At 37.3% G+C, this 25,754-nt stretch overlaps 1 protein-coding gene across 2 annotated transcripts in view; it reads left to right on the top strand.

Moving 5' to 3' along the window:
- LOC112046560 (transcriptional activator cubitus interruptus) overlaps nt 1–25,754 on the top strand; it is a 145,904-nt gene that overhangs the window by 89,828 nt on the left and 30,322 nt on the right. For both annotated transcript variants that reach the window (XM_024083240.2, XM_024083241.2), the window contains one exon: nt 18,611–18,735. In XM_024083240.2, the coding sequence (XP_023939008.1) occupies nt 18,611–18,735 (125 nt within the window). The remainder of the gene's footprint in view (nt 1–18,610; nt 18,736–25,754) is intronic.

The following is a 25,754-nucleotide window of genomic DNA, read 5'->3' as shown; positions in this document are numbered from 1 at the left end:
TTTTCCCAACATTTCCCTTCACTGTTCTGATCCTATTGATCGTAGCGTGATGAAAAGTATACTATAACCTGCCCAGGAGTATGAAGAATAATTGTACCAAGTTTCGTTAAAATCCGTCAAGTAGTTTTTGTTTCTATAACAAACATACAGACAGAATTGACCTCTCTACAGATTTATTATAAATATAGATATATCTGTTACTATACTATTCTTGTAAAAAATACAATTAAATTTCAGAACTTACAAATTTATATAAGAAACTAATGGACGCCCGCGACTTCGACTGCGTAACTTTCAACCCCTTTATTGCTATATATTTCATTTTCTCGCATGTTTTAAGAATAATAAATAGGTCCACTACTCATTTTTCAAATATGTTACGTACATGAAAGATTCATATTGAAAAAAATTCCAACACCTTTTTAACCCTTTAGAGGTAGAGTTTTGAAAAATCTCGATTATTATATGAATATATCTCGAAATTTCATTATTATAATTAGTTTTCTGTTAGGATGTATGACGAACTCTCCATACAAACTTTCAACCCCTATTTCACCCTTTTCTGATTTTATTTTCGCGTCAAAAGCGTAACCTTTTTGCCTATCATGGTTTCAAATCGTTCTTAGTTTCTTTGAACAGGCTACTCGCCTGCTGTACAGAACTAAGAAGATTGTTTGCATATAGGCAGTTTAGATGCCTAGAAACTCTAATTCTCGTAATTGTAATATTTTTATAAAACAAAATTGTATTTTTATCACGTCACCGCAAACGCCAATCATAAACTGGGACGTCATTCGCTACAAGGCATCGGTTTGTGATTGGCGCTTGCGGTGACGTGATATATCACATCACTGCAAACACCAATCACGCTGTCTCTATGAATGACGTCAATTGCTAATGTGTTGTGTTTCGACGGCAAACATTTTACGTAGATATTTTTTCATTTGTATTAAATTTTTTACTGGTTATTATTGACGGGACAAAATAAAATATAGCTTCTAATACTTCCATAATTCAGTTTAAACACTGTTTACAAAAAAGGCAAGTAGCCTATTCATTCATTACTTTCAGCGTGATGTTTTATGCCTTAACCCGTCACAGTGCAATATTTGGTGCGAGCGTTGACGTGTGTCTGTTTACAAATAAATCATCTGGTACACGATCGCTCGCTCCATCGCTTCCGGCGGGGTCATTGTACTCCGTGAATTATGACGTTAGACGCTGAGATGCAAGCCTTTATCGCTTAGGGCCTGCTTAGGGAAATGACTGGGTACAGAGGTGCTATTTGTTTGTGTAAACTGTTGGGATTCAATTTTGAGATCTTATGCTGATAGTATTACCGGTATTATGTTGTACACGTCTGTAGTGTTCATAAAGTGAAGAAACAAGTTTGTAAACCTTCTGTGTAATGTAGAGGAAAGATTTGTTTTTTTATTCTTTCAAAGTTAACCCTTGACTACAATCTCACCTGATGATGATGCAATCGATGTAAGCGGGCTAACTTGTTAGGAGGATGACAATCCACACCCTTTTTCGGTTTCTACACGACGAACGCTAAATCGCTTGCCGGTAGGGTAACTAGCCACGGCCAGACCTGGAATAATTAAGAATACCCAAAAAGGGGATCGAACCCAGGACCTCCGTCTTGTAAATAAATTGTACTATTAATGTAATTGTATATGATTGTTTATTTGAATTGAATAGGCTCTGAAACTACTGAACCGATTCGAAAAATTCTTTTACTGTTGTGAAGCTGCATTATCACGGATGCTATAGGCTATAATTTATCCCCGTATTTCTACGGGAACGGGAACCACGTAGGTGAAACTGCGTGGCGTCTGCTAGAGTCATATGGTCTTTGAATTTCGTTGTATTAGTGAGGTGTATAAACAGGCGTTTGAAACTTAAGGAGCGTTAAAATTCAAAATTGTAAAAAAAAAAAACAAAATTAATTTATTTCAATTAGCCTCACTTTACAAGCACTTTTGAAACAGTTATGTCATAATGGTGGTAAGTAAAGTCGAAAACTTCAAATTAAAGTTACGAAGGTTCCAAACGCGCCTTGGTCAAAGAAAAGCTCAACTCAGCCAAGGTTTATTTGGTTAGAAAATCAGAAATATGGTATAACTTATCAGTCTTCCAGTCAGATTGATGGGCTGAACCTTCAAAACCTGATATATCTCAAAACCTAGATCTAAACATTACAGTTGACAAATTTTAGCAAGCTGACAAACTTTCAGCATTCATAAAATGTGGAAGATCTGATCCCTCACGCTCTCAATCCTATAATTTGCGTTAGTATGCCAATGTACCAGGAAGTAACATTAATTACGGAGTAAAGATAACAGTATTTTACACATTACTGATTGCAAAAGCAGTGACCATATACTTCCATCTAATTTATTAGTTAATTAAACTCATTCTACAGCCCATTTGTGTTGTCTAACAAGACGCCGCCAAATAAATAGGTCTCTGATAAATAAGGATGGATGCATACTTAATACACGACACGCGGTTCGAATTCACGCAAAGCTATATAATAAGTTAATTGGTTATACGCTAGTTAGTTTATAATGTTGGTTTTCTGCGACGTTTTGATTATCTTTAAATAGTTGTTTGGTAGCGCAGCAATTTTCTTTTTTTGCGAGACCCCAAAATACACCTAAAACATTCTGTGGACTTTTTTGGTACCCACTCCTAACACAATCATCACCATCATACAACAATCATTACAATAGTTTGATTTTGAACGGTGTCGAATATAGTTTCTCTTAATATTACGAACTTTCAGCCTTCTTAAAATAAAGTTAAAGTCTAACTAAAACTCGAAAATTAATTTATTTATGCTTAGTTTACAAGCACTTTTGAAACGTCAAGTTATGATTTAATCTGTCTGGCTGGCTTAAATTAAGTCTGGCTATTTTAGTACAAAAGTCAGTCAACTGTTTTCCTTTTTTTTAATATTTCATTGAATATTGTCTGGCATAGACCGCTTTAAGTGATAAGGCCGCCTTTTCGCATTTTACTTTTTTAGCCGACTTCAAAAAAAGGAGGAGGTTACTCAATTCGACCGTATAAATTTTTGTGTTGTCTTGTGTCATTGTATATTTTTATTGTGCAATAAAAACTTCATCTATCAAAAGGGAGGACTTTTAAGCCTAGGAGTGTTAGATTATAAGTGTGTTAGGGTCTTAATTGCTAGCGTTGCGATCCTAAAACAGTGCGTTGATGGAACTGTAAATGCATAATTTATTAATAAAGCAGCAATGATTTAATCGGTTAGCAGAGTATTAATAATACTGAATAGCATTGCAACTATTAATAATTGTCATCACAACTTATATTTACGATTAGATTAACTTCAGACTGTAAATAATGCTCTTGAGTACAGTAACTGCTTCCTTGATCCCGATGTTAGCTGATTGATTTACGGAAAATGAGGTCCAGTGTTCGAACCCTGGTCCGACTAATAAAAGAGAATTTATTAAAAAACCACTTTGTTGGACAACTTTTCTTTTGACATAGGCATACGTAAAAAATATTGTGAATCTAGAATTCTAGATAGACATTAATTATCATGTTACGCTTATGATGTTAGACACTAGCAGAAGTTCGCGGTTTCACACGCGTAATTCCTGTTCACGTGAGATTACGGGAATAAAATATAGCCTATGTCACTCACAAATAATGTGGCTTTATAGTAGTAATTTTTTTTTCAAAATCGGTTCAGTAGATCCAGAAATTACCTCCTACAACCTTACAAACTTTATCTCTATCTAAATATACATCACGATATCTTGAAAACCGCTTGACGCACAAAGTAAAAATTTGGCAGGGAGGTAGTTCATAGACATCCGCTAAGAACGGATTTTGCGTCACTGCCGGATTAAGGCAAGACAACACTGATGAGTTCCTTAATGATAAAGATGCTTGGAGGCCGTTGGATCAGCTTCCACCTTCACACAGGAAGTAAAACTATAAGAAATGTAAACAGTAATTGTTATCAATTGTAAATTATAATACTGTATGACTTTTTCAAAAGAGCAACTGTTGAGTTTCTTGCCGGTATCTTCTCAGCAGAACCTGCCTTCCGAACCGGTGGTAGAATCTTTACAAATAGTCAACTGACGTGTCAAAAGTGCTTGTAAACTGAGCCTACTTGAAATAAATGATTTTTGATTTTGATTTTTTTGATTTTAAGGAGGTCTGAGGGCGGACAAGTCGCGGAAATCCTCTAGTATTAGTATAGATCGGTTACACGAATATTTAAACTCAGTTACACATAGTTGAACCAACTTCACAACTCCAGCGCAGTTTACCTCATTAATCTAGTGTGGTCAATTATATTGGTATGGCGCATGCCTGCGGTTTGTATCGGGTTACCGAGAAAGTTAACTAATTAAACCACTTTAAATTGTGGGAGAAATTATACACTATTACACACAGATTATAAATATATAAAAGCGATAGGTCACTCATTACGAAATCTCGATAACCGCTTGATAAAGAAAGATGAAATTTGGCAGGGAGATAGTTTATATGTATCAGATGTCCGGTAAGAATAGATTAAGGAGGTCTTTGGATAAAGTCGTGAGTTTCCGCTAGTTCAATCATAAGGTAGTTAAAATTCTATATAAGTTTTTAAATAAGAGAATCGATTCCTGACAAACAAATAAATACAGTCTACTTGAACAGTACTTGTATCGATCTTTTTGATGAGAAGTATATATTTGTTGTACTTAATCCCGGCCCCTTAACTGTGGAAAAATGAAGGTTTACCTACTGACCATATTATCTACACTATAACAAAATTATATTAATACTAGCTGACGCCGCGCGGCTTCACCCGTGGTTCCATTTCCCGTAAGAATATAAGCCTTCCTCGATAAATGAGCTATTTAACACTGAAAGAATTTTTCAAATCGGACCAGTAGTTCCTGAGATTAGCGCGTTCAAGCAAACAATCAAACTCTTCAGCTTTATAATATAGTATTGATTATATTACTTATTCCAATATAATTTTATACTGATTTATGAGTACTATAGCATCGACTAGCCACTTGAATAAAGTTTTTAGTTTCAATTGTAACTGACATCCAATTAGAGGCTCCCACGGAAATCATTGCTGCAGCATGCTGTTCCTATCTTTATTGTAAGGGACATATGTTATTTTATAGTTGGTTTTATTTTTAAACAAGCCTAATTATTGCCTATTGTTTTTTGACCAAATAAAAAAATATATAATCTCCAAAGCGATAAGTGGTTTAGTTTTGGCAGTTTGTATGTTGGGTTTTAATTATGTTGAGTATATTTTTTTTAACGCTGTACGGTTTTTTTTAATTAACCAAGCAACGAGGGAAGTATATTAAATAAACTTAAAAATAATTATTTAATATTATCGACCTGCAATTTAACTACCTACAACATATTTGCAAATGTGTCAATGTGAAAATTTTAATTTTTTTTATTCCAATTAAATAGCGGATGAGTGTATATTTTTTTAATTTTATTTTTATTCTTTACAAGTTAGCCTTTGATTACAATCGCACCTGATGGTAAGTGATGATGCAATCTAAGGTGGAAACGGGCTAAATTGTTAGGAGGATGATGAAATTCCACATCCTTTTCGGTTTCTACACGACATCCGCTAAATCGCTAGGTACGTCTTTGCCGGTAGGGTTCCAATTAAGAAAACCTCAATCTTCCCAGCCGGGGATCGAAACCAGGACCTCAGTCTTGTAAATCCACCGCGCATACCACTGCGCCACGGAGGCCGTCAAAAGATATTTCCTACGCCGGGTCTCATACGTTTATTAGGAACATAGGGACGTTATTTAACAAAACGAACCTTTAGTTTACACACACACACACTTTCTTGGTCTCTCATATTACCACTGCATTCACAATCATCCACTAATATTCAGCTACTGCTGAGTCCGAGTCTCCTCTCAGATTCGAACATTATATTACCACTACATACATAGCCAAAAAGTCCTCCCGGAATAGCTTAACTATACGTAGATATTAAAAAAAAAAAAAAAATATCTCTAAAACTTCCGTCAATTAACACGAGGATATCAGAATATTTGCCTCAATTTATATTGAGATAAACGTACTAATAATATAGAAGATATAGGTCAAATACGTTTCTGTCTAACCTTTGTTATCTTAATTGCATGTCACTGATGAGGTCGGTACTCGGTAGATAACTCAAAAAGGCCGCCAATATTGAGTGAATAGAAAATCACATTTCGGTTGGCAAATAAACTATTGAAACAAAGTAATGTATATATAAGACTTCAAAAAAAAGGATTTTCAATTCGACCGAATATATGTTTTTTTTAGTTTTTAATCAACTGCCAGAGTTTAGAGACAAATATTATCTATACTAATATTATAAAGCTGAAGAGTTTGTTTGTTTGTTTCGTTGAACAAACTCGTAACAAACAAATACGAATGTGTATACTTGGTCATAAGAAGGCTCAGAGTCAAACAGCGGGCGATGGAACGAACTATGTTCGGAGTATCTTTGCGTGATCGAATCAGAAATGAGCAGATCCGCAGTTGAACCAAAGTCACTGACGTAGCTCAACGTGTTGCGAGGCTGAAGCGGCAAGTAAAGTGCCGATGGACGTTGGTGTCCCAATGTATGACGAATGGCGACCCCGCACTAGAAAACATAGTGTTGATCGACTCCCACCAGGTGGACTGCACTTGATGTCGTCACCAAGAGAGTGCAGGGATTCGCTGGATGCAGGCGACGAATCGTGATGTTTGGAAGTCCCTACAAAAGGCATATGTCCTGCAGTGGACTCCATCGGCTGAGCTGATAATATAAATCATCATATTATCAGCCGATGGAATCATCATCATCACCTGATGATGATGATGATTTAAACACATGTTTTGGGATATTACCTATTTCTAATTAAAGTTTAATTGATGTACAGATGGTATCTAAAATAGACACCAATTAAAACGTTACACATATCAATTTAGTTCCACACACGTTCATTTTTGTTGTACGAGTATCCTTGAGAACTATATTAACCAAAGTCGGTTCGTGGTTTGTTAACTATGCAATAAACGGCCATTTTAATTCATATACCTAATGTTGAATAATTTTAGTCTGAGCGTTTTTAGATTACTAGCATAAACCCCACAGCTTCATCCGCGTAATTCCCGTTCCTAGAAAAATACGGGAATTAAATAGCCTAATGACAATCACAAATAACATGGGCTTCTATTGGTAGGTAAAAGAATTTTCAAAATCAGTTCAGTTCATCCAGAGATTACCCTGTAATGGAGAAACCAACTCTCCATATGAACTCCGTCCCAAAAAATTTAAACGATACAAAGATGAAAATTGCCCATAAATCAAAACATCTAAGGAGATCTTATGAGGCTAATTTTCAGAAAAATCTACGTTGGCTAAATCAGCTAAAGTACTCGTTAGAGGTGCATTTGCGCAACCTGTTCGAATCCGTTTGACATCAAATTTATTATATTATCTGTGTCAAACTGACATTGATTTTGTCAAAATCTCTAGGAAAACTGTCAGTTTGACATAGATAATATGAATAATAAAATGAATTTACTGTCAAACGCATCCGATGACATTGACGTTAATTATTCAAAGACAGCGCTCATTTTCAAAGACATGAAATATCAATACGCATATATACGCATTTGTTACTCTGGATCAGTATGATAATAATGAAATCAGCTTATTATCCCTGTTCACCAATATTACTTCGTCTAAAATTCAAATGGAGTGATCTAGTAAAAAATAAAAGATTTTTTAGTACATTTTTCAGTTCCGTATCGTTCTGAAGAGTGGGCCCAATTTTGGACTTCTTTTACCTCTGTAATATTAATAGAGAAGTAAATAAATATATAAATAAATTAGGTCTCAATATCAGATTCAGAATTTCCTGATCTGACGCTATAATACTAACATCTGGACCAATGAAAAGTTAATTTTGTAAAATAATACGTTATTTTTTTTAATGTTTCGTCTGTTACAAAACGCATGGTCACCATACTCATCTATGGCTTACCTGAAAGTAATAGAATGAGACAGTCGCTGCGACGGTGTGCCGACTTTATAGAGTTGTAAGAACTTGTTCCGACTACTTCACCCGCTGTCTGATTACTTTCTGTGCCATTCAATGCTTGTCCTTTCTACAAGTATAATAGAATACATTATAGAATAGGTAAAGGTAGATAGCGTCTATTTAGCCCGCCATGTGGCGCAGTGGCTAGAGGTCCCTATGAATTATTTTTATTTGTATTCAGTTTCAGTGGTATTAGGGGTTAAAGTATGAAATTGCCGTTTTATTGCAATAGGTTTTTTGAATTGACATAGCTTTACTGATTAAACGCTTTCGTGATGGAAATTTCGACTTAAAGAATGAGCCACGAGGAAGACCGCCCACACAGGTGAATAACGATGAATTAAGAGAGATAGTGGAAGCCGATCCTAGTCAAACTACCCAGGAATTAGCGGCATGGTTTAACGTTACCTTACCTACAATATTGACTCACTTGCGTCAAATCAATAAAATAAAAAAATACGAAAAATGGGTGATTCATGATTTGACTGATCTGCAGAAAGAAACGCGTGTTGAAACTTGTGTTGTCTTGTTGACCCGGTACAGAAATGAAGGAATTTTCTGTACTGGTGGTAGTCTTACAAATAGTCAAACTTGAATTTGTAAAAATGTTTTTAAAAATACTGAACTATAACTACTAACTACGAATATATTAATATTCGTAGTTAGTAGTTATAGTTCGAAGAGCCGATGGACGTTGAGGTCCCAAGATGCTAGCATGGCGACCCTGCACTACAAAGACCCCCACCAGGTGGACTGACGACATCAAGCGAATCGCAGGGATTCGGTGGATGCAGGCTCAGTAACGTGATGTTTGGAAGTCTCTACAAAAGGCCTATGTCCTGCAGTGGACGTCCATCGGCTGATATGATGATGATGATGATATACTCGTAGGTACCTACTTGAAATATATGTAATAAATATACGTCATCATCATCATTAACAGACGGTGGCCGTCCACTGCTGGACACAGGTCTCAAGCTGCCAGTATTCAGCGGGTCCCTGTATCAGCTTGATGTCGTATATCCACCTAGTGGGGCGAAATAAATGTAATAATACTAATAATGCTTAGTTGAAGGCCTACGCCTCAAGTTGATGGACTTAGGGCGGCACCTAGTAGGACGTATTTGTCACAACTGCAACAAACAGGGCCACGCTTTTGCGTGTTGCTAGACATTGTTTTTTTTTTTTTAATTTATTTTATTGATAAGATATAACAATTATTTATATAACATATCGATACTCCCGCCAAACAGTACAGGCAGTTTGTTGGCGAGTTGACGCTCATTATTCTAGTTATTATTTAAAAGTAATTGCTAAATCTAATTTTAATAAGATAATTAAAACTAAGGTAACCTAAGAATTTAAAAATAAAATGAAATAATAAAAAAAAATTACAAAAGGTGCAAAACAATTTCTATAAAGTAAATCCGACAGTGATGGGGTCCCCAAGGAAAACTTTCTTTAATTTCTTCTTGAGGACTCCTTCACTGATCTCCATTTCTTTTTTGAGCCACTCAATTTTATTATATAGTTTGCCTTGTCAGGCTAAGAAAAGTAACTTCCCTGCCAGTTAAACAGTTAAAAACAATAAACAATGGTACTATTAAAAAAAAAAAACAACTTTCTTGAACAACAATTCGCTCTTACCCCTACTTTTAAAACTCACCAGGAGGCATTATTTGCCCAAAGATATTTCCCAATAATGCTCAAGTAAGACTATAGAAAGAACGTGAGTTATGATCGAGGAACGGTCGCCCGCTGCTTCGGTTCCTCGAAGAGCGACTTCACACCACACGCTGATTCATACTTCGTTTCATTTATTTTAATTGAGCTGTCGTTTTGCTGTAATAATAAAATAAAGCCGGGTGAGTGTGTGTCGGACCTTAACTCGAAGGGTTCCGTACAACCTTTACAACAAACTTTTATCATCATTATTTTTGACGGCCTTCGTGGCCCAGTGGTATTCGCGGTGAATTTACAAGATGGAGGTCCTTGGTTCGATTCCCCGCTGGGTCGATTGAGGTTTTCTTAGTTGGTCCTGGTTTGGCTGGTGGGAGGCTTCGGCCGTGGCTAGTTACCACCCTACCGACAAAGACGTGCCGCCAAGCGATTTACTCCTAACAAGTTAGCCCGCTTCCATCTTAGATTGCATCCTCACTTAACATCAGGTGAAATTGTAGTCAAGGGCTAACTTGTAGAGTATAAAAAAAAATTATCATTATCAGCCCATTTAATTGGCCCACTACAGAGCTTCACAGTTTTCTTATGGAAACAATATGGCGATTTAGCGTTCCGGTACGATGTTGTATAGAAATCTAAAGGGGTGTAGATTTTCATCCTCCTCCTAACAAGTTAGCCCGCTTTCATCTTAGATTGCATCACTTAATATCTGGTGAGATTGTAATCAAGGGCTAACTTGGAAAAAAAACATTTCCCATTTTTCATAAACAAAATTTAAAATATTTGAGAAAAGCTCGACTCAGGATTCAATCCCAGGACCTTGTGATCCTCTGCTACATATGCTAACACACAACGAGGTTTGTAATAAAAGTCCTTATAGATGTTACTTTAAGATTATGAGTTTGAGGTCTGGTTTTTGCGCTGCCTGGTATATGCGTGGTGTTATGGCAAATAAGCCCCGACTCAGCGCAGGCCGAGAGGGGGGTAGCGATGCCCCGCGCGCACGACTTCATATCCGCGCAGTCTCTCCCCCCCCCCCCCTACTCTACATCATTCTACTACATATCTACATTACAGAAAACGCAAAACGCAAAGCTCAGAACTCAGAACTCTTGCTGTCTGAGGAGGCACTTAGTAATCGGGCCGTATTTTTATATCTCATTTTAATAAACGGAACCCTAAAAAATGTTTAAAATCCCGTGTCCACGCAACGGGGTACCACGGTGGCCATTAGTTAAACATTTTTGGTAAGGTCACGCTTATTTTGGGCACTCAGCGACGGTGTATTTAAATAATTGAATCATTTATTTTCCGATAAATGTGATTCGGGTGCATGTATGCGTTTTAAGTAATTTTATAAATCCGTACTAATAATATAAACTTAATGGTAAGTCGCTTGGACTTGGTCGCTAACTATGGGCCTTATTAGAAGGCTCAAAGTCACTCAGCGGGCGATGGAGCGAGCTATGCTTGGAGTTTCTCTGCGTGATCGAAGTCACTGACATAGCTCAGCGAGTCGCGAAGCTGAAGTGGCAATAGGCAGGCCACATAGTTCGAAGGGCGTTGGGGTCCCAAGGTAGCGACCCCGCACCGGAAAGCGCAGTGTTGGTCGACCCCCCACTAGATGGACCGCAGACATCAAGCAGGTTGCAGGGAGCCGCTGGATGCTGGCGGCTCGAGACCGTTTTGTTTGGAAGTCCATGCAAGAGGCCTATGTCCAGCAGTGGACGTCCATCGGCTGATAATGATGATGATGATGAATGGTAAGTCTGTTTGAATGAAATGATTTCACGGCAAGTAAAAACAAAAAATTAATTATAAAAACTATAACCGGACAACGTTAAAAATTCAGAAAGAAATCGAGACATGCAAAGCTCTAACTGACTGGACATGCAGAAAAATACTAAAAATAATGTCATACAATTTTTTTCTAAATTCTACCCCTAAGGGGTTAGAAGGCGTGAAGTTTTTTTTTTAATACAAATCGTTCATGTTTATCGTTTTGACTTTAGTAATACGACTGCTATCAGAATTCCTTACCTGATTAGAGTGACAATTAATTTGATTATAAAATTACCATAATTTTATAAATTAAATCATTATGCTAAGTGGATTTCATCGTCATCATAATTTATATACCATTCAAACGATTTAAGAAAATAAAATTATGAATGTTATTTAAACGGGTACATACCACGATAAAACGACGAGATTTTTATTGTCGATATTTCGACCCAGTTGCATGGATCGTGGTCACGACGGGACTGAAGTTGCGAGATGAGAAGTGAAGTCAGCTGTTAGGGGCAAAATCGATCTACCCTCTTTCTTGTTCTTTTTCTTTTTTCAACGACCTCGCGTTTTTGGCTGTTTAGGCAAACCACACTCACGACATCGCTTTTGTTATTATGCGTGTCGCGGCGCCCTCTTGGTTTGCACAATTCTACCACCGGGTTCCACTCGCTGGCTAGTTTGAAGCCATCTTCCCATTTCAATCGGGAAAAAATTTCAATCGGGAAGATGGCTTCAAACTAGCCAGCGAGTGGAACCCGGTGGTAGAATTGTGCAAACCAAGAGGGCGCCGCGACACGCATAATAACAAAAGCGATGTCGTGAGTGTGGTTTGCCTAAACAGCCAAAAACGCGAGGTCGTTGAAAAAAGAAAAAGAACAAGAAAGAGGGTAGATCGATTTTGCCCCTAACAGCTGACTTCACTTCTCATCTCGCAACTTCAGTCCCGTCGTGACCACGATCCATGCAACTGGGTCGAAATATCGACAATAAAAATCTCGTCGTTTTATCGTGGTATGTACCCGTTTAAATAACATTCATAATGAACAACCACGAAATAAGTTTAAAATCATTAGAAAATAAAATTGTTTAAGATTCGTTTATAAAGTATTTTGAATTTTCATGCAGTGTAGGCACTTATGAAAGTCCCGTATTACAATATCTAAAAACGCTTTACTATTTTGGAAGTCCATGAGGATATAATTTTATACAAGGTTTAAAGGGTGTGTGTGTCTTAAAAATATAGGTATATCTAAACACTAGTAGACGCCGCGCAGTTTCACCCGCGTGTTTCGCGGTCCCGTAGAAATACGGAAAATATAGCCTTCTTCGATAAATAGGCTATCTAACACTGAAATACTTTTTCAAATCGGACCAGTAGTTTCTGAGATTAGCGCGCTCAAACAAACTAACTCTTCACTTTATAATACTTATTAGTAATGATATAAATTATAAAACAAAGTCGGGTTATTTTATAAATTGCTTAACGAAATACGAATCGAAATCGAAACTTTCATCCTCATACTCCTTCAGCAACAGGATCTTTGCGAGTGAAGATGTGAGGCACAGATAGTGCTAGTATAAATCCCACTTCCTGCTCATATTATAAATATTGATAGATTTTATGGATGTATGTTTGGATGTTTGTTACTCTTTAACGCTAGAACTACTGAAACGGCTAAAACAAAGATAGACAATATACCCATGATTAACACATACGCTACTTTTCATCCTGGAAAAATCCATGGTTCCCGCGTGATTTGTGAAAAACTGAATTCCACGCGGACCAAGTCGCGGGCGTCAGCTAGTAAAAATATAAATATAAAGTACAAATAATGGAATTTGTGACGCAAACACAACATCAAATTAGGAACCTCATTTTTTGGAAAACAGTTAAAGTTACAGTTCAATGAACTACAGAAATATCAAACCTAGATATTAATTAAAAAAATACCTACAAAACAGATGTTTTAGGCGACTCCAACAATTAGGAACCGTTCTGTAACTGTGAATTTTAATGATGATGAAAGGAAATTTATCTTCCATAATATTTTATGCACGCGCCGCTGGCCGTGCGAGCAATTAAGGACAATTTAAGAATCCTTATTAATTCGTCATCAACCCATATTCGGCTCACTGCTGAGCTCGAGTCTCCTCTCAGAATGAGAGGGGTTAGGCCAATAGTCCACCACGCTGGCCCAATGCGGATTGGCAGACTTCACACACGCAGAGAATGAATATAATTCTCTGGTATGCAGGTTTCCTCACGATGTTTTCCTTCACCGATTGAGACACGTGATATTAAATTTCTTAAAATATTGATATTAAATTCCTGATATTAAATTCCTTATTAATATTTGCTTCTAAAAATAAATTAACCTGTATAGTAGCTTGTGAAACTTTCATGTTAATTTTGGAGTTTTATTTAGACTTGACAACTGGCTAATAAACACAGTACAAACACCATTCGAGTCAGATGTCTAGTTAATCTGCACGAGGAGTACTAGTGGGCCCAATCAAGCTTCACTTTAATAGCTACACAACCAACCAATCACAAAAAGTTATCGGTGATAAACAGAGTTTTTACTTGCTTATATAATAAGAAGTTATTCTGTAAAGTTCTGTAAAGTTATTGCCGAATCCAATTGTGTTTTTTAACCATCCAGAAACCCATGGAACTATACACATAAAATATCATCCAAATCAGTCGAGTCGCTTAGGAGAGGTTAGGTGAGAAAGACACGTTTAGAAGAATTATTATATTTTTAGATAAGCCAACCTAAACGTAGACTAATGGATTTAATCTGATCAAATTCAACTGTAGAAGCTTATTTACCTCATTTAAGACCCCGCTATAAATCTCTTGGCTCTACAACTCGAGGATTGGGGCTTTTTATTTGTCGACCAAATCTTTACAAATGGGTTTCCTCACCACCATGAAAGAAAGACATTTTTTTTTATTATTCTTTACAAGTTAGCCCTTGACTGCAGTCTCACCTGATGGAAAGTGATGATGCAATCTAAGATAGAAGCGGGTTAACTTATTAGGCGTTTAATGAAAACCACCCCATTACGGATCGTTCCCGTAAGAATGCGGGTATATATAATATATCTAGTGGTAAAATAATTTTCAAAATAAGGTCAGTAGATCCAGAGATACCCCCTCCAATATGTAGTATAGATCTAGATAGACTAGGCCGGGAAGTGATCTGCAAAACTAAAACCATGTATTTGCATTTTTTCATCTCCACTGTTTACGTTCCTATAGCCCTAACAATTACACTCAATAGCATTTATTATCTGTAATACATACATTAATAATACACTATTACGGTGTATTACAGTAGTAATCACATAGTATTATTAAAAAGTGAATTACACTAAGCCCGATCCTTGAGGATATCTTAGTTTATTGCATGTAATTTTAGTTGTAAAAGCGAGCGCTGAGATTATTGACAACATTCCTTAATTAGTTTAAAGTTATTAGAAGTTTTGCAGCGCAGGTGCTGCGACAACATGACGCGTCAATCGCGTCGGCGTTGCGACAGTACAATGCGTTAGTCGCATTGTTGCTGCGTAACAATTTTGCGCAAAGTATCGGCCTGGCTGGAAATTCAGCCAGTATTCTTGTCATTGTGTATTCTTTTTCAATAAAAAAAAAAGTTTGTGAAAAATACATAGGTACCTACATAATACATTTCTTTCGATTGTCACAGTCTGTAATCAACATAACTATTTAAAGGCGTCAATTAACGACTGCCAAATAAATCACATTGAAATATACGCCAGTACACATTAATGCACCGTAACTTAATAAATTTAAATTTTCCAATGTCCTGTCATCGTACAATTATGTTGAATAACTTATACTTTTTGAATGACCCTAAATAAAACATCAAACTCAAAAGCAGATCGTCTGCGCGAAATCTGTAAAACTTGTTTCACATGCAGCACTGTTTTTAAACTTTTGGGAGCTGTGTGTAATACTCTCGTCCCTGTCGCACCTGTGCGGTTTAAAGGGTCTAATCTGGCGGGCGAACGAGACGGGCGACATGAAGACGTCACGCAGGGCGCAGGCGCGCGTGTTCTTTGCACTTGTTTTATTTATTTTAGCCGCCATTTTTTATTTTTTTTTCTTTCGCTACGTCTTTGTTTGCGGGCGCAATCGCTTGCGTGGTAAGTTGGATAATTTCTTTATTCCCGAGCCCACCCGACAATTTTCTTGCATTATGAGCTTGATTTGTTTAATAATTTTATTACTGGCCGCATTGCGTGGTCTATTGTGTTTTTTGTGCGCGATTTGCTTAAGCTTTCTTTGTGGAGTTTCGTGTCTTTTTACGTGGGAAAGGGTTACCTATTTTTTTTATGTTTATGTATTACTTTATTTGCTATATTTTCACTGATTATTGATATCGAGAATTTTATTGGTAACCATTCTGGTTATACAAATGCAATTTTTTTAACACCACATTACCGAAAATACTTTTTTATTCAAATACCCACATCACATGATCTGAATCATGATTATTTTATTTTTGTTTGCTACCTTATTCATTATTTTATCTTACACTTAGATTAAACGATGAAAAAATTATTTTAGGATATATTTTAATCTAGGTAAGCACAGGCCAGGCCTGTGCCGCAAATTGCCAATTTACGGCTTTCTGACAAAGACGAAAAAAATGTAAAAGTTAGCCTGCCACGAGTTAATTATTCATTAATCTGTGCCTGATACCTTTTTATTATCTGTGCAATAATAACAGCAGGGCAATCTCGCCATTGAATGAAAAAACTCCAAATTTAAATTTCGAATTAAGAAAAAAATCGACGACGCGTTTGTCTCTCTCTAAAGTCATTCCATCTTTCCACAATCAGGGAAAATATTTACTTATGTGCAAATTAATGTGCAAAATTCCTTCCCCTTTTTTGCACAGTGGCCTCTAATTTGCACCAAAAATGTCGCCCAGACGTCGCTTATTGCTCCAATCAAATGTCCAGACGCATAATATCACGGATATCTTAAGCTTTCTTAGGGTTCCTTTGTATTGTTTGAAATCCATAACGTTATCAGACTATTATAACAGCCCAGTTTAGGATGAGGCCTTCCTCCTTATAAAACAACTTAGACCCACCTCGCTGCTTCAACGTGGGTTGACGGGCTTAACCTGACGCATATTATAAAACAAAATCTACCGCCATCTATTTTTATGTGCCTTTATGATAAAGTCGAAAATTACTGAACGGAATTTCATACTGTTTTGATCATTAGATAGAGTGATTTATGAGGGAGGTTTAGGTGAAAATATGTCAAAGATTTGTATAAATTGGTTGCAAATGCTGCAATAATTAGATGATTGCTAAGAGAGGCGAAAACAGTCAAGTCGACAATGAGTCCCTTATTCTTTTAATATAACAAAACAGTGCATGAAAATATATTCCACTTTTGGATGGTGGGAGGCTTTGGTCGTGGCTAGTTACTCTACCGGCAAAGATGTATCGCCAAGCGATTTAGCGTTCCAATAATATGTCGTGTAGAAACCGAATTTTCATTTTACTCCTATCAAGTTAGATCGCGTCCATCTAAGATCGCATCTCTATCAGGTGATATTGTAGTCAAGGGCTAACTTGTAAAGAATAAAAAATATATATGACAAAGATTTGTGTACCTAAATGCAATAATTAAATGAGCCGCCGATAAGTTTCATACACTGACCTATCCTTTAGCCATAACAAAACATTGCATGAAAAGATATTCCACTTCTAAAGAAGGGTTACACGCGAGAGAAGCCGCGTCTGCTAGTATAATTTTAAAATGTTACTACCTACTGGCAATCGTTTTCTCGGAAGTCTAAATAAAAGTTCGAACACCAATAAATATGAGGTATATAATCGTAAATGTTCCAGATTCCTTTACCGGACAGAACCACTAAATTTACAACCGATTCGTGCTTCACCGACTTTTTCATTCGGACCCCAACTGTTAGGCCTTGAGATTTGCACCGATCGCATTGCTATGAATAGGCCAGATATTCTTTTTTTTTTATTCGCCATCTTTTGTATAGCAGAAGTTTTATGACTTGTCAGATCCATTGTGACCAAACTTGTATAATTGGTTGTGAAGAAGAAATTGGAATTCCAGATTCCACGGTCATCGATTGATTCCAAATCTCATGGTTATGTATGAGGCTGTGGAATTTGGGAGTTGAGTTAGGGATTTAAGCGGCGATGGTGTAATGGGATGGGAGGTCGTGATTTAGAGACACAGATTAATCAATAATATTCAGATGGAGCATACTTAACACGATGGTGTCGTACTTGTCACAAATACGAAATTAAAAAACGAATACATTCTCCAGTCACAACACGCAGCGACGCATCAGTAATTTTCAATATTCAATACTAAAGAAATAAGATGGAGTATTTTTTATTCGTCGTTACCAACCCATATACGGCTCACTGCTGAGCTCGAGTCTCCTCTCAGAATGAGAGCGGTTAGGCCAATAGTCCACCACGCTGGCCCAATGCGGATTGGCAGACTACACACACGCAGAGAATTTAGAAATTTCTCTGGTATGCAGATTTCATCACGATGTTTTCCTTCACCGTTAGAGACACGTGATATTTAATTTCTTAAAATGCACACAACTGAAAAGTTGGAGGTGCATGCTCCGGATCGGATTTGAACCCACAGCCTATCACTAGCCAGACCTGGACCAATTAAGAAAACCTCAATCGGCCCAGCTGGGGATCAAACCCAGGACCAAACCAAAATCCACCGCGCACATCACTACGCCACGGAAGCCGTCAAAAGCTTCACACACGTAGAGAATTAAGAAAATTTTCTGGTGTGCAGGTTTCCTCACGATGTTTTTTCATCACCGTTTGAGAGTATTGATTATTTCTTAAAATGCACATAACTGAAAAGTGCATGCCCTGTACCGGATTCGAACCTACATCATCCACTGGGTTATCACGTCTCTCGACGAAAGCTCTACTATCTCTAAACTGGTTTATCTTGTCAACAGGTTGGCAGCGGCGGCGGCGGCGGCAGCGGGCGCTACCAGCGAGCTCAGCTACCTCGCCGCTCTCCACCCAGCGTACCGGCCCGTACCCTACGACCATCCGCTGTACGGCGCTAACACTTTACGAGGTAAGTGTACTTTCGTCGTCGTCATCAACCCATATCCGGCTCACTGCTGAGCTCGAGTCTACTCTCAGAATGAGAGGGGTTAGGCCAATAGTCCACCACGCTGGCCCAATGCGGATTGGCACACTTCACACACTCAGAGAATTAAGATAATTCTCTGGTATGCAGGTTTCCTCACGATGTTTTCCTTCACCGATTGAGACATGTGATACTTAATTTCTTAAAATGCACACAACTGAAAAGTTGGAGGTGCATGCACCTCCAACGTTTCAGTTGTGTGGTCCCCGGACCGGATTTGAACCTACGTCCTTCGAATCGAAGGCAGAGGTCATATCCACTGGGCTATCACGTCACAAAACAGAGTGTACTTTAAGTTAAGTGAAAAAGGAATATTCGCTATTTTCGTTTTAAAAATTACCAATAGTTCCTTCAACTAAGCAAAGAAGCTATGCAAGGTGTGCGTATTACCACAGAATATAGAATTAGCTAAAGCGCCAGCTTTAGTTAATTCTATATTGTAGTAGTAGTCTGTTCTACGTCAAACCCTAAGTCATTTAGTTTTTAGTTCAATCGTAACTAATCAACATTTATTAATTTATTCCAGTATTTACAATGTAACGGGAACTACGTTTACTATACAAAAGACCATTTTAATATCTCCATGATAACAAAATAAACAATTATTATTCGTCTCATCTCACACGCACTTCTGAATATGACTTCTAATGACTATGTATTTGCGGCGCTTGTCTTTAAGACTTTAGGCGCATGGTCATCTGATAGTATTTTTTTAAATTCTATATCTAACAAATTGATCCATGCGTCAGGTGACCCAAGAGCTTATTTAGCTCAAAGGGTAAGTCTTGTTATCCAGAGGGGTAACGTATTGGGTACCTTGCCTATGGGTGAACAATTACTTGGTGTATATTTCTGATATTTATTATTTTATTTATTTAAAATTTAGATAAATTTATTTTAATTATAACTTATAGTAGGTACTCAGTTAACTTTGTGAGATAAAATACGAGTGTAATTATTCCGTAGTAGTAGTATAAACCGTGATAGCCCAGTGGATATGACCTCTGCCTCCGATTCCGGAGGGTGTGGATCGAATCTGGTCCGGGGCATGCATCTCCAAATTTTCAGTTGTTTGCATTTTAAGAAATTAAATATCACGTGTCTCAAACGGTAAAGGAAACACATCGTGAGGAAACCTGCATAACAGAGAATATTCTTAATTCTCTGCGTGTGTGCAGTCTGCTAATCCGCATTGAGCCAGCGTGGTGGACTACTGACCCAACCCCTCTCATTCTAAGAGGAGACTCGAGCTCAGCAGTGAGCCGAATATGGTTTCATAACGAACCTTGTATAAGTAAGACCTTAAAATAAGACTAAAAAGACTCGATGTCCATAATTCCACACACTATCGCGCTTGCGTCCTCAACACCCACATAGAAACAATGCAAGGAGACACTAATCGCGTCTCGAACGCAGTTCCTGAGACTTCGTAACGTTATATGCACTGATAACGACGTAACGCTACACCGTATGCAGATAACGATGAAATAACGCAGTGTACTTGCTCGTGAATTTAGTTGTCTCCTTTACCTTCGAAGTCTCCAAGTTGGAAATTCGTTTAGTTCACAAGCACCTTTGACACTGTAAGCAGTGACTCTACCATCGGTTTCGAGGGTAGGATCAGCTGAGACTATCCATCCATCACCATTTAACCATCGTAGTGCATTGTCATAGTTTTTTTTTTTTTTTACTCTTTACAAGTTAGCCCTTGACTACAATCTCACCTGAGTGATGATGCAGGCTAAGATGGAAGCGGGCTAACTTGTTAGGAGGAGGATGAAAATCCACACCCCTTTCGGTTTCTACACGGCATCGTACCGGAACGTTAAATCGCTTGGCGGTACGTCTTTGCCGGTAGGGTGGTAACTAGCCACGGCCAAGGCCGTGGCTAGTTACCACCACCACCACCATCATGATCTGCCTATTTAAAAATAAATATTTATTTCTCTAAAAATGACCTAATCTCAAGGTCATGACACTAACCCTTCGTTACACAAAACCCATGCCAATGCCAACCCGTGCCTTAAGCACCTTCTGTCCTTTAATAGCGTCCTACGTATCTGGCATCACTGCTTCTTTCTACTGAATCCGTTCTTTAATGTGAAGAAAATAGAGTTTATTTTCCGGTGACATAAGTTAGGTAACCAATGGTAGCAGTCGTGAGTTCAAATTCTAATTAACACCTCGGCGTATAGATAAATTGCGATGATACTATGGATGTGCCGTTTGCGGGTTCCGTTTTTTAAGGTTATTTACGTTCCGTATGGGGTTTAAAAGCTATTTTCTCTTTGAATGGCCAATATGACGAATTTACTTTGGTTAGATTAGGTACTATATTATTATTTGGGTATTTGGTTAGCTATTCCTGGCTCTGGTAGCGGTTACGGTAACGGCGGGGCAGGAGTGCTAAGAATCTCTGGCAGAGATTACATACAAAGCGCAAAGTTGGTAGACCCCCCACCAGGTGGACTGACGACATCAAGCGAGTCGCAGGGATTCGCTGGATGCAAGCGGCTCAGTATCGTGATGTTTGGAAGTCCCTACAAAAGGCCTATGTCCTGCAGTGGACGTCCATCGGCTGATATGATGATGATATAATTAGATTAGGTACTTACTTAATTTTTTTCGATACATTAAGACAAGAAGGCTCAGGGTCACACAGCGGGCGATGGAACGAGCTATGTTAGGTGTGTCTTTGCGTGATGGAATCAGAAATGAGGAAATTCGCAGAAGAACCAAAATCACCGACATAGCTCAACGTGTCGCGAAGCCGAAGTGGCAATGCGCGGGGCACATAATTCAAAGAGCCGATCGAATTTGGGGTCCCAAGGTGCTGGAATAGCAATCCTGCACTAGAAAGCGCAGTGGTTGACCCCTCACCAGGTGGACTGACGACTTCAAGCGAGTCATAATTCGCTGGATCATATCAACCGATGGCCACTGCAGGACATAGGCCTTTTGTAGGGACTTCCGAACAATACGATTCTGAGCCGCCTGCATCCAGCGAATCCCTGCGACTCGCTTGATGTCCAGACCTGGTAAGGGGTCGACCAACTGCGCTTTCTAGTGCGTGGTCGCCATTCCAGCACCTTGGAATTTCAACGTCCACCGGCTAGGGAAAGGATATGATGATCTAATAATGATCTGACCACCTAAATCTCTTTAGACATTCTTAGTCTTAGTCAGCAAAGTGTTTAGTTACATAAACGGTTCCGTACAAACTGTGTGTAGAGTAAAGTAAAGTCTGCTTTGTACACTTTACCTGCTGCAAAGTGCATATTACCGATTCGTCGTGCATGTTTGTGCTGACTGAATATGCGATTAACTTTAAGCTCGCTGTTTCTAAATGCAGCCTGTTCCCGCGATCGTAGTGTGAAATGATTTTCATGACCGTTTTTCCTTGTTGGTGTGATGCTGCATCTGCGGATATTCAAACTGACTGACGACAGTAAAGATTTTTAAACTGTGAGTACGATGGTTTGTTCTTAATAAATAGGTCTCTTCGATTTTCAATTTAGGATTTTATATTTTCTAAATTGGTTCAGCTCAGATCTGGTGGAAGGCATCCGCCATGGCTTGTTACCACCGGCAAAGACTAGGTGTACTACTCTTCCAAATAAGCCGACTTCCAACTTAGACTGCCTCGTCACTTATCACCAGGTGAGATCAGAGTAAGTGAGGATACAATCTACGATGGGAGTGGGATAGCAAGCGGAACTCAGCAAGTTAACTTGTCATAAAAAGAAAGAAAACTACGTCAGGAGTAGCGAAATCCGTTCGATCATTATAGCGTCAAAAAAATTTCCGTCAAACCACTTTGAAGCATCGTAGTGCTAGTAGGTAAGCTCCAAATCTCTTCTCCTTTAAGTAAAAGACTTGACAAGATATCCAATCTGCCTTTGAAAACGGCGATGGAATCATTACAAAAAGAGAAATTTGACGTTTCAAAAGTGCTGTAAATAAGCCTGCTAACAACCGACTTTTTTAAACCGATTTCATTAAAATATACCTATACACTGACAGTAACTACTAATCACGATGATGATGATAATGTAAATTTTAGAAAAAAAAAGTCCAAACAAACTTTGCCTAGCCATAAATAATTAGTTGAGCGAACTCTTATTACAAAGGGATACTGCCCTATCACATTATTATTTTACGAAGCGGATAGACAGACACTGAACAGATGCGTAGTTCAGTAGGTTTGTAGTTTATAGGACACACCGTACCGATGGCAACCTGAGTAGCAGATTGAAAATAATCGACCACTTGATCGCTGAGTAAACAATGCATTACACTACCTTGTTATGCAAGATTACGCCAAGAAAATGGATGTATGATATTGGAAATATTTATTGGTCGAATTGAGAAACCTCCTTCTTTTTTTGAAGTCGGTTAGGACGCACAATCATGTAGAAAATTTCACTTAAAAACTGGCCAATTTTACTTTGACAGTTTTAGAATTATTGGTAAAGGTCTTTAAATATAGTATGTCGTTATAGATTTTGCTAACAAAAAAAATTATACGTTCTCTCTAATTGGGCTGACACTCTTCCGCGCGTCTCAATTTTAATATTATGAATGTGAATGTGAGTTTGTTTGCTACACTTTCACGCTTATACCACTAAACCAATTTATATACTCTTTCACATTGGAGGAAGAATGAAATTGCAGTGAAATTGAAAGGTTCAATTATATTGAACTATGTTACTCGCTGATAAAGTAGCTTTCCATTGGTGGAAGAATTTTACAAATCGATTTAGTAGTTTCTCCTTTATTAGTAAAACAAAAATCAAATCTTAATTCTTTGTGATATTAGATTAGTTTGAAGCGGAATAAAATGGTTTTTAGGTAAAAAAGCAAATGTACACTTTCTCAAAATCAATCCCAACAATTCAACTGAAATACCAAAGTGTACGCAACAGTATAAGTAGCAGATAATTTTTGTAATAACTCAAATGCTCAAAACTCAAAAAAGATGACGACTTACAATGAAGTCATTAGCTGGGAGGTATTTGAGAGCAAAATGAAGGACAATTGGAATTCTTCACGTATTTGTGAAAAAGGGTACTTCAGTAAAGGTATTATTTAGTATAAACATCCACGTACTTTCTTGTATCGCCCTCATTTTGGGTAAGTAATTTCAACACAATAGAATTCTTTATCAATTGAATATTTTCTTCGTCAAATTTTAATAATTAGACCTAACAGGTCTGAATTATTTTTAGTTTCAATGTCAGTATTGAAATCAAAGTAATTTAAATATACAAAACTACCTACTATTGTTAATACTTTTTAACCGACTTCCAAAAAGGAGGAGGTTCTAAGTTCGGCTGTATGTTATATTCTGTAATTAGTTTAATAACTTATATCAGTATTAAATGTTATAGTATATATAAAATAATATAGGTGGAGATATTACTCTAACTCTATGTCTACAGAGAAACAGTCAAACTTGACGTTTCAAAAGTTCTTGTAAACTAAGCCTACTTAAAAAAAAAATATTTTGATTGTATTTTTGTCTAACAGACGGGTTCCGTAGGAACACGATGATGAAATATAGCTAGTAACTCGGTCAAGATGTGGCTTGTTTAAGTAAAATAATTTACTTACAAATTTTACCTTTTTTTATATTATTATACTGGCTGACGCCGCGCCGTTTCACTAACGTGGTTCCCGTTCCCGTAGGAATACAGGGATAATATATAGCCTATATAGCCTTTCTCGATAAGCGGGCTATCTAACATTGAAAGAATTTTTCAAATTGGCTTAGTAGTACCTGAGATTAGCGCGTTCAATCAAACAAACATATTCTTCAGCCTTTTATTATTAGTAAAATATGAATGATGATGATAAAAACATGATAAGTGTGTGCTGCATAAAGCCGTCCAGGATGAAAAAAATGGCACCTAATTGAGCGTTATCTAAAGACGTGTAGGAGACGTTGGCAGCCCGCAGTAATCTGATCTCGATTGCAATTTTTTCCTTTAACCGTAAACAGTTTCGATTCGACGTATAACTTCGACCGTGAAGGGTTGGGTTTCTTGCGTGTGAAAGGATTTTGTTTTATTAATTCTTCTTTGTTCGATCTCTTATAACCAAAATTTTGTTATTTGAAACCATTTTTGGATGATGCACTTATACCTAGAGTTATAACAATGTTTAAGCTAGCTATCAACCGTGACTTTCTTCTATCTTGATTTGTCTATCTCCAGAGAGTATAGTCAAATCAAGTCCTAAAAATATTTTCAATACTTTTTTGGTGTTTAACAATTTTATTGATTTCATTATTCGATTTGAATCTTTCCTTTTTTTGAGGTTGTAATTTTTAAATCTTACTCATCAACTGCATTATCAAAATCTGTATGTATTTTAAAAGATAATCTAAAACATCGATGCAAACCATTTCGTGCAGGTCGAATATTGACAATATAGGGATGTCATCATTCTCGGCATCTATGGTAGAAAGAGATGGAGGAACAACATAGTGTATTTTCTGAGTACACTAACCTAAGTACATCATAGTAGAAAATCTACTACTTGTTGTTTATCTTTCTTGATTAAAGCATAATCTTTTTAATATTTTAAAAACGATTAAAAACAGGATCTCCTTTAATAATCCTTTTCAACAGACGTTGTTTTTTTAAAGATTTTTCATACACGATTGCCTCAATTAGAAAATCGATACGTGCTATGTCGGCACAGTAATTTACATTTAACCTTTCGTTGTCTATATTTCCGTTTTCTTATTTTATATAATTAATACGTTACTTCTAATAATCAATATCAATTAGCTACTGTTCATTTAATTTGGTATCGGTTCCATTAATTCTGCCTCGTTGAGATCTATTACTGATTATATTATTTCATGTAAAAAACTATGAGTGACTTTTTGCGACTTTATTATATCATTCATAGACTCGTACGTAACATTTTAATTAATA

The sequence above is a fragment of the Bicyclus anynana genome, chromosome 25 (assembly GCF_947172395.1).
Source record: "Bicyclus anynana chromosome 25, ilBicAnyn1.1, whole genome shotgun sequence".
NCBI classification, from domain to species: domain Eukaryota; kingdom Metazoa; phylum Arthropoda; class Insecta; order Lepidoptera; family Nymphalidae; genus Bicyclus; species Bicyclus anynana.
This window is presented reverse-complemented; position numbering and strand designations above follow the sequence as displayed.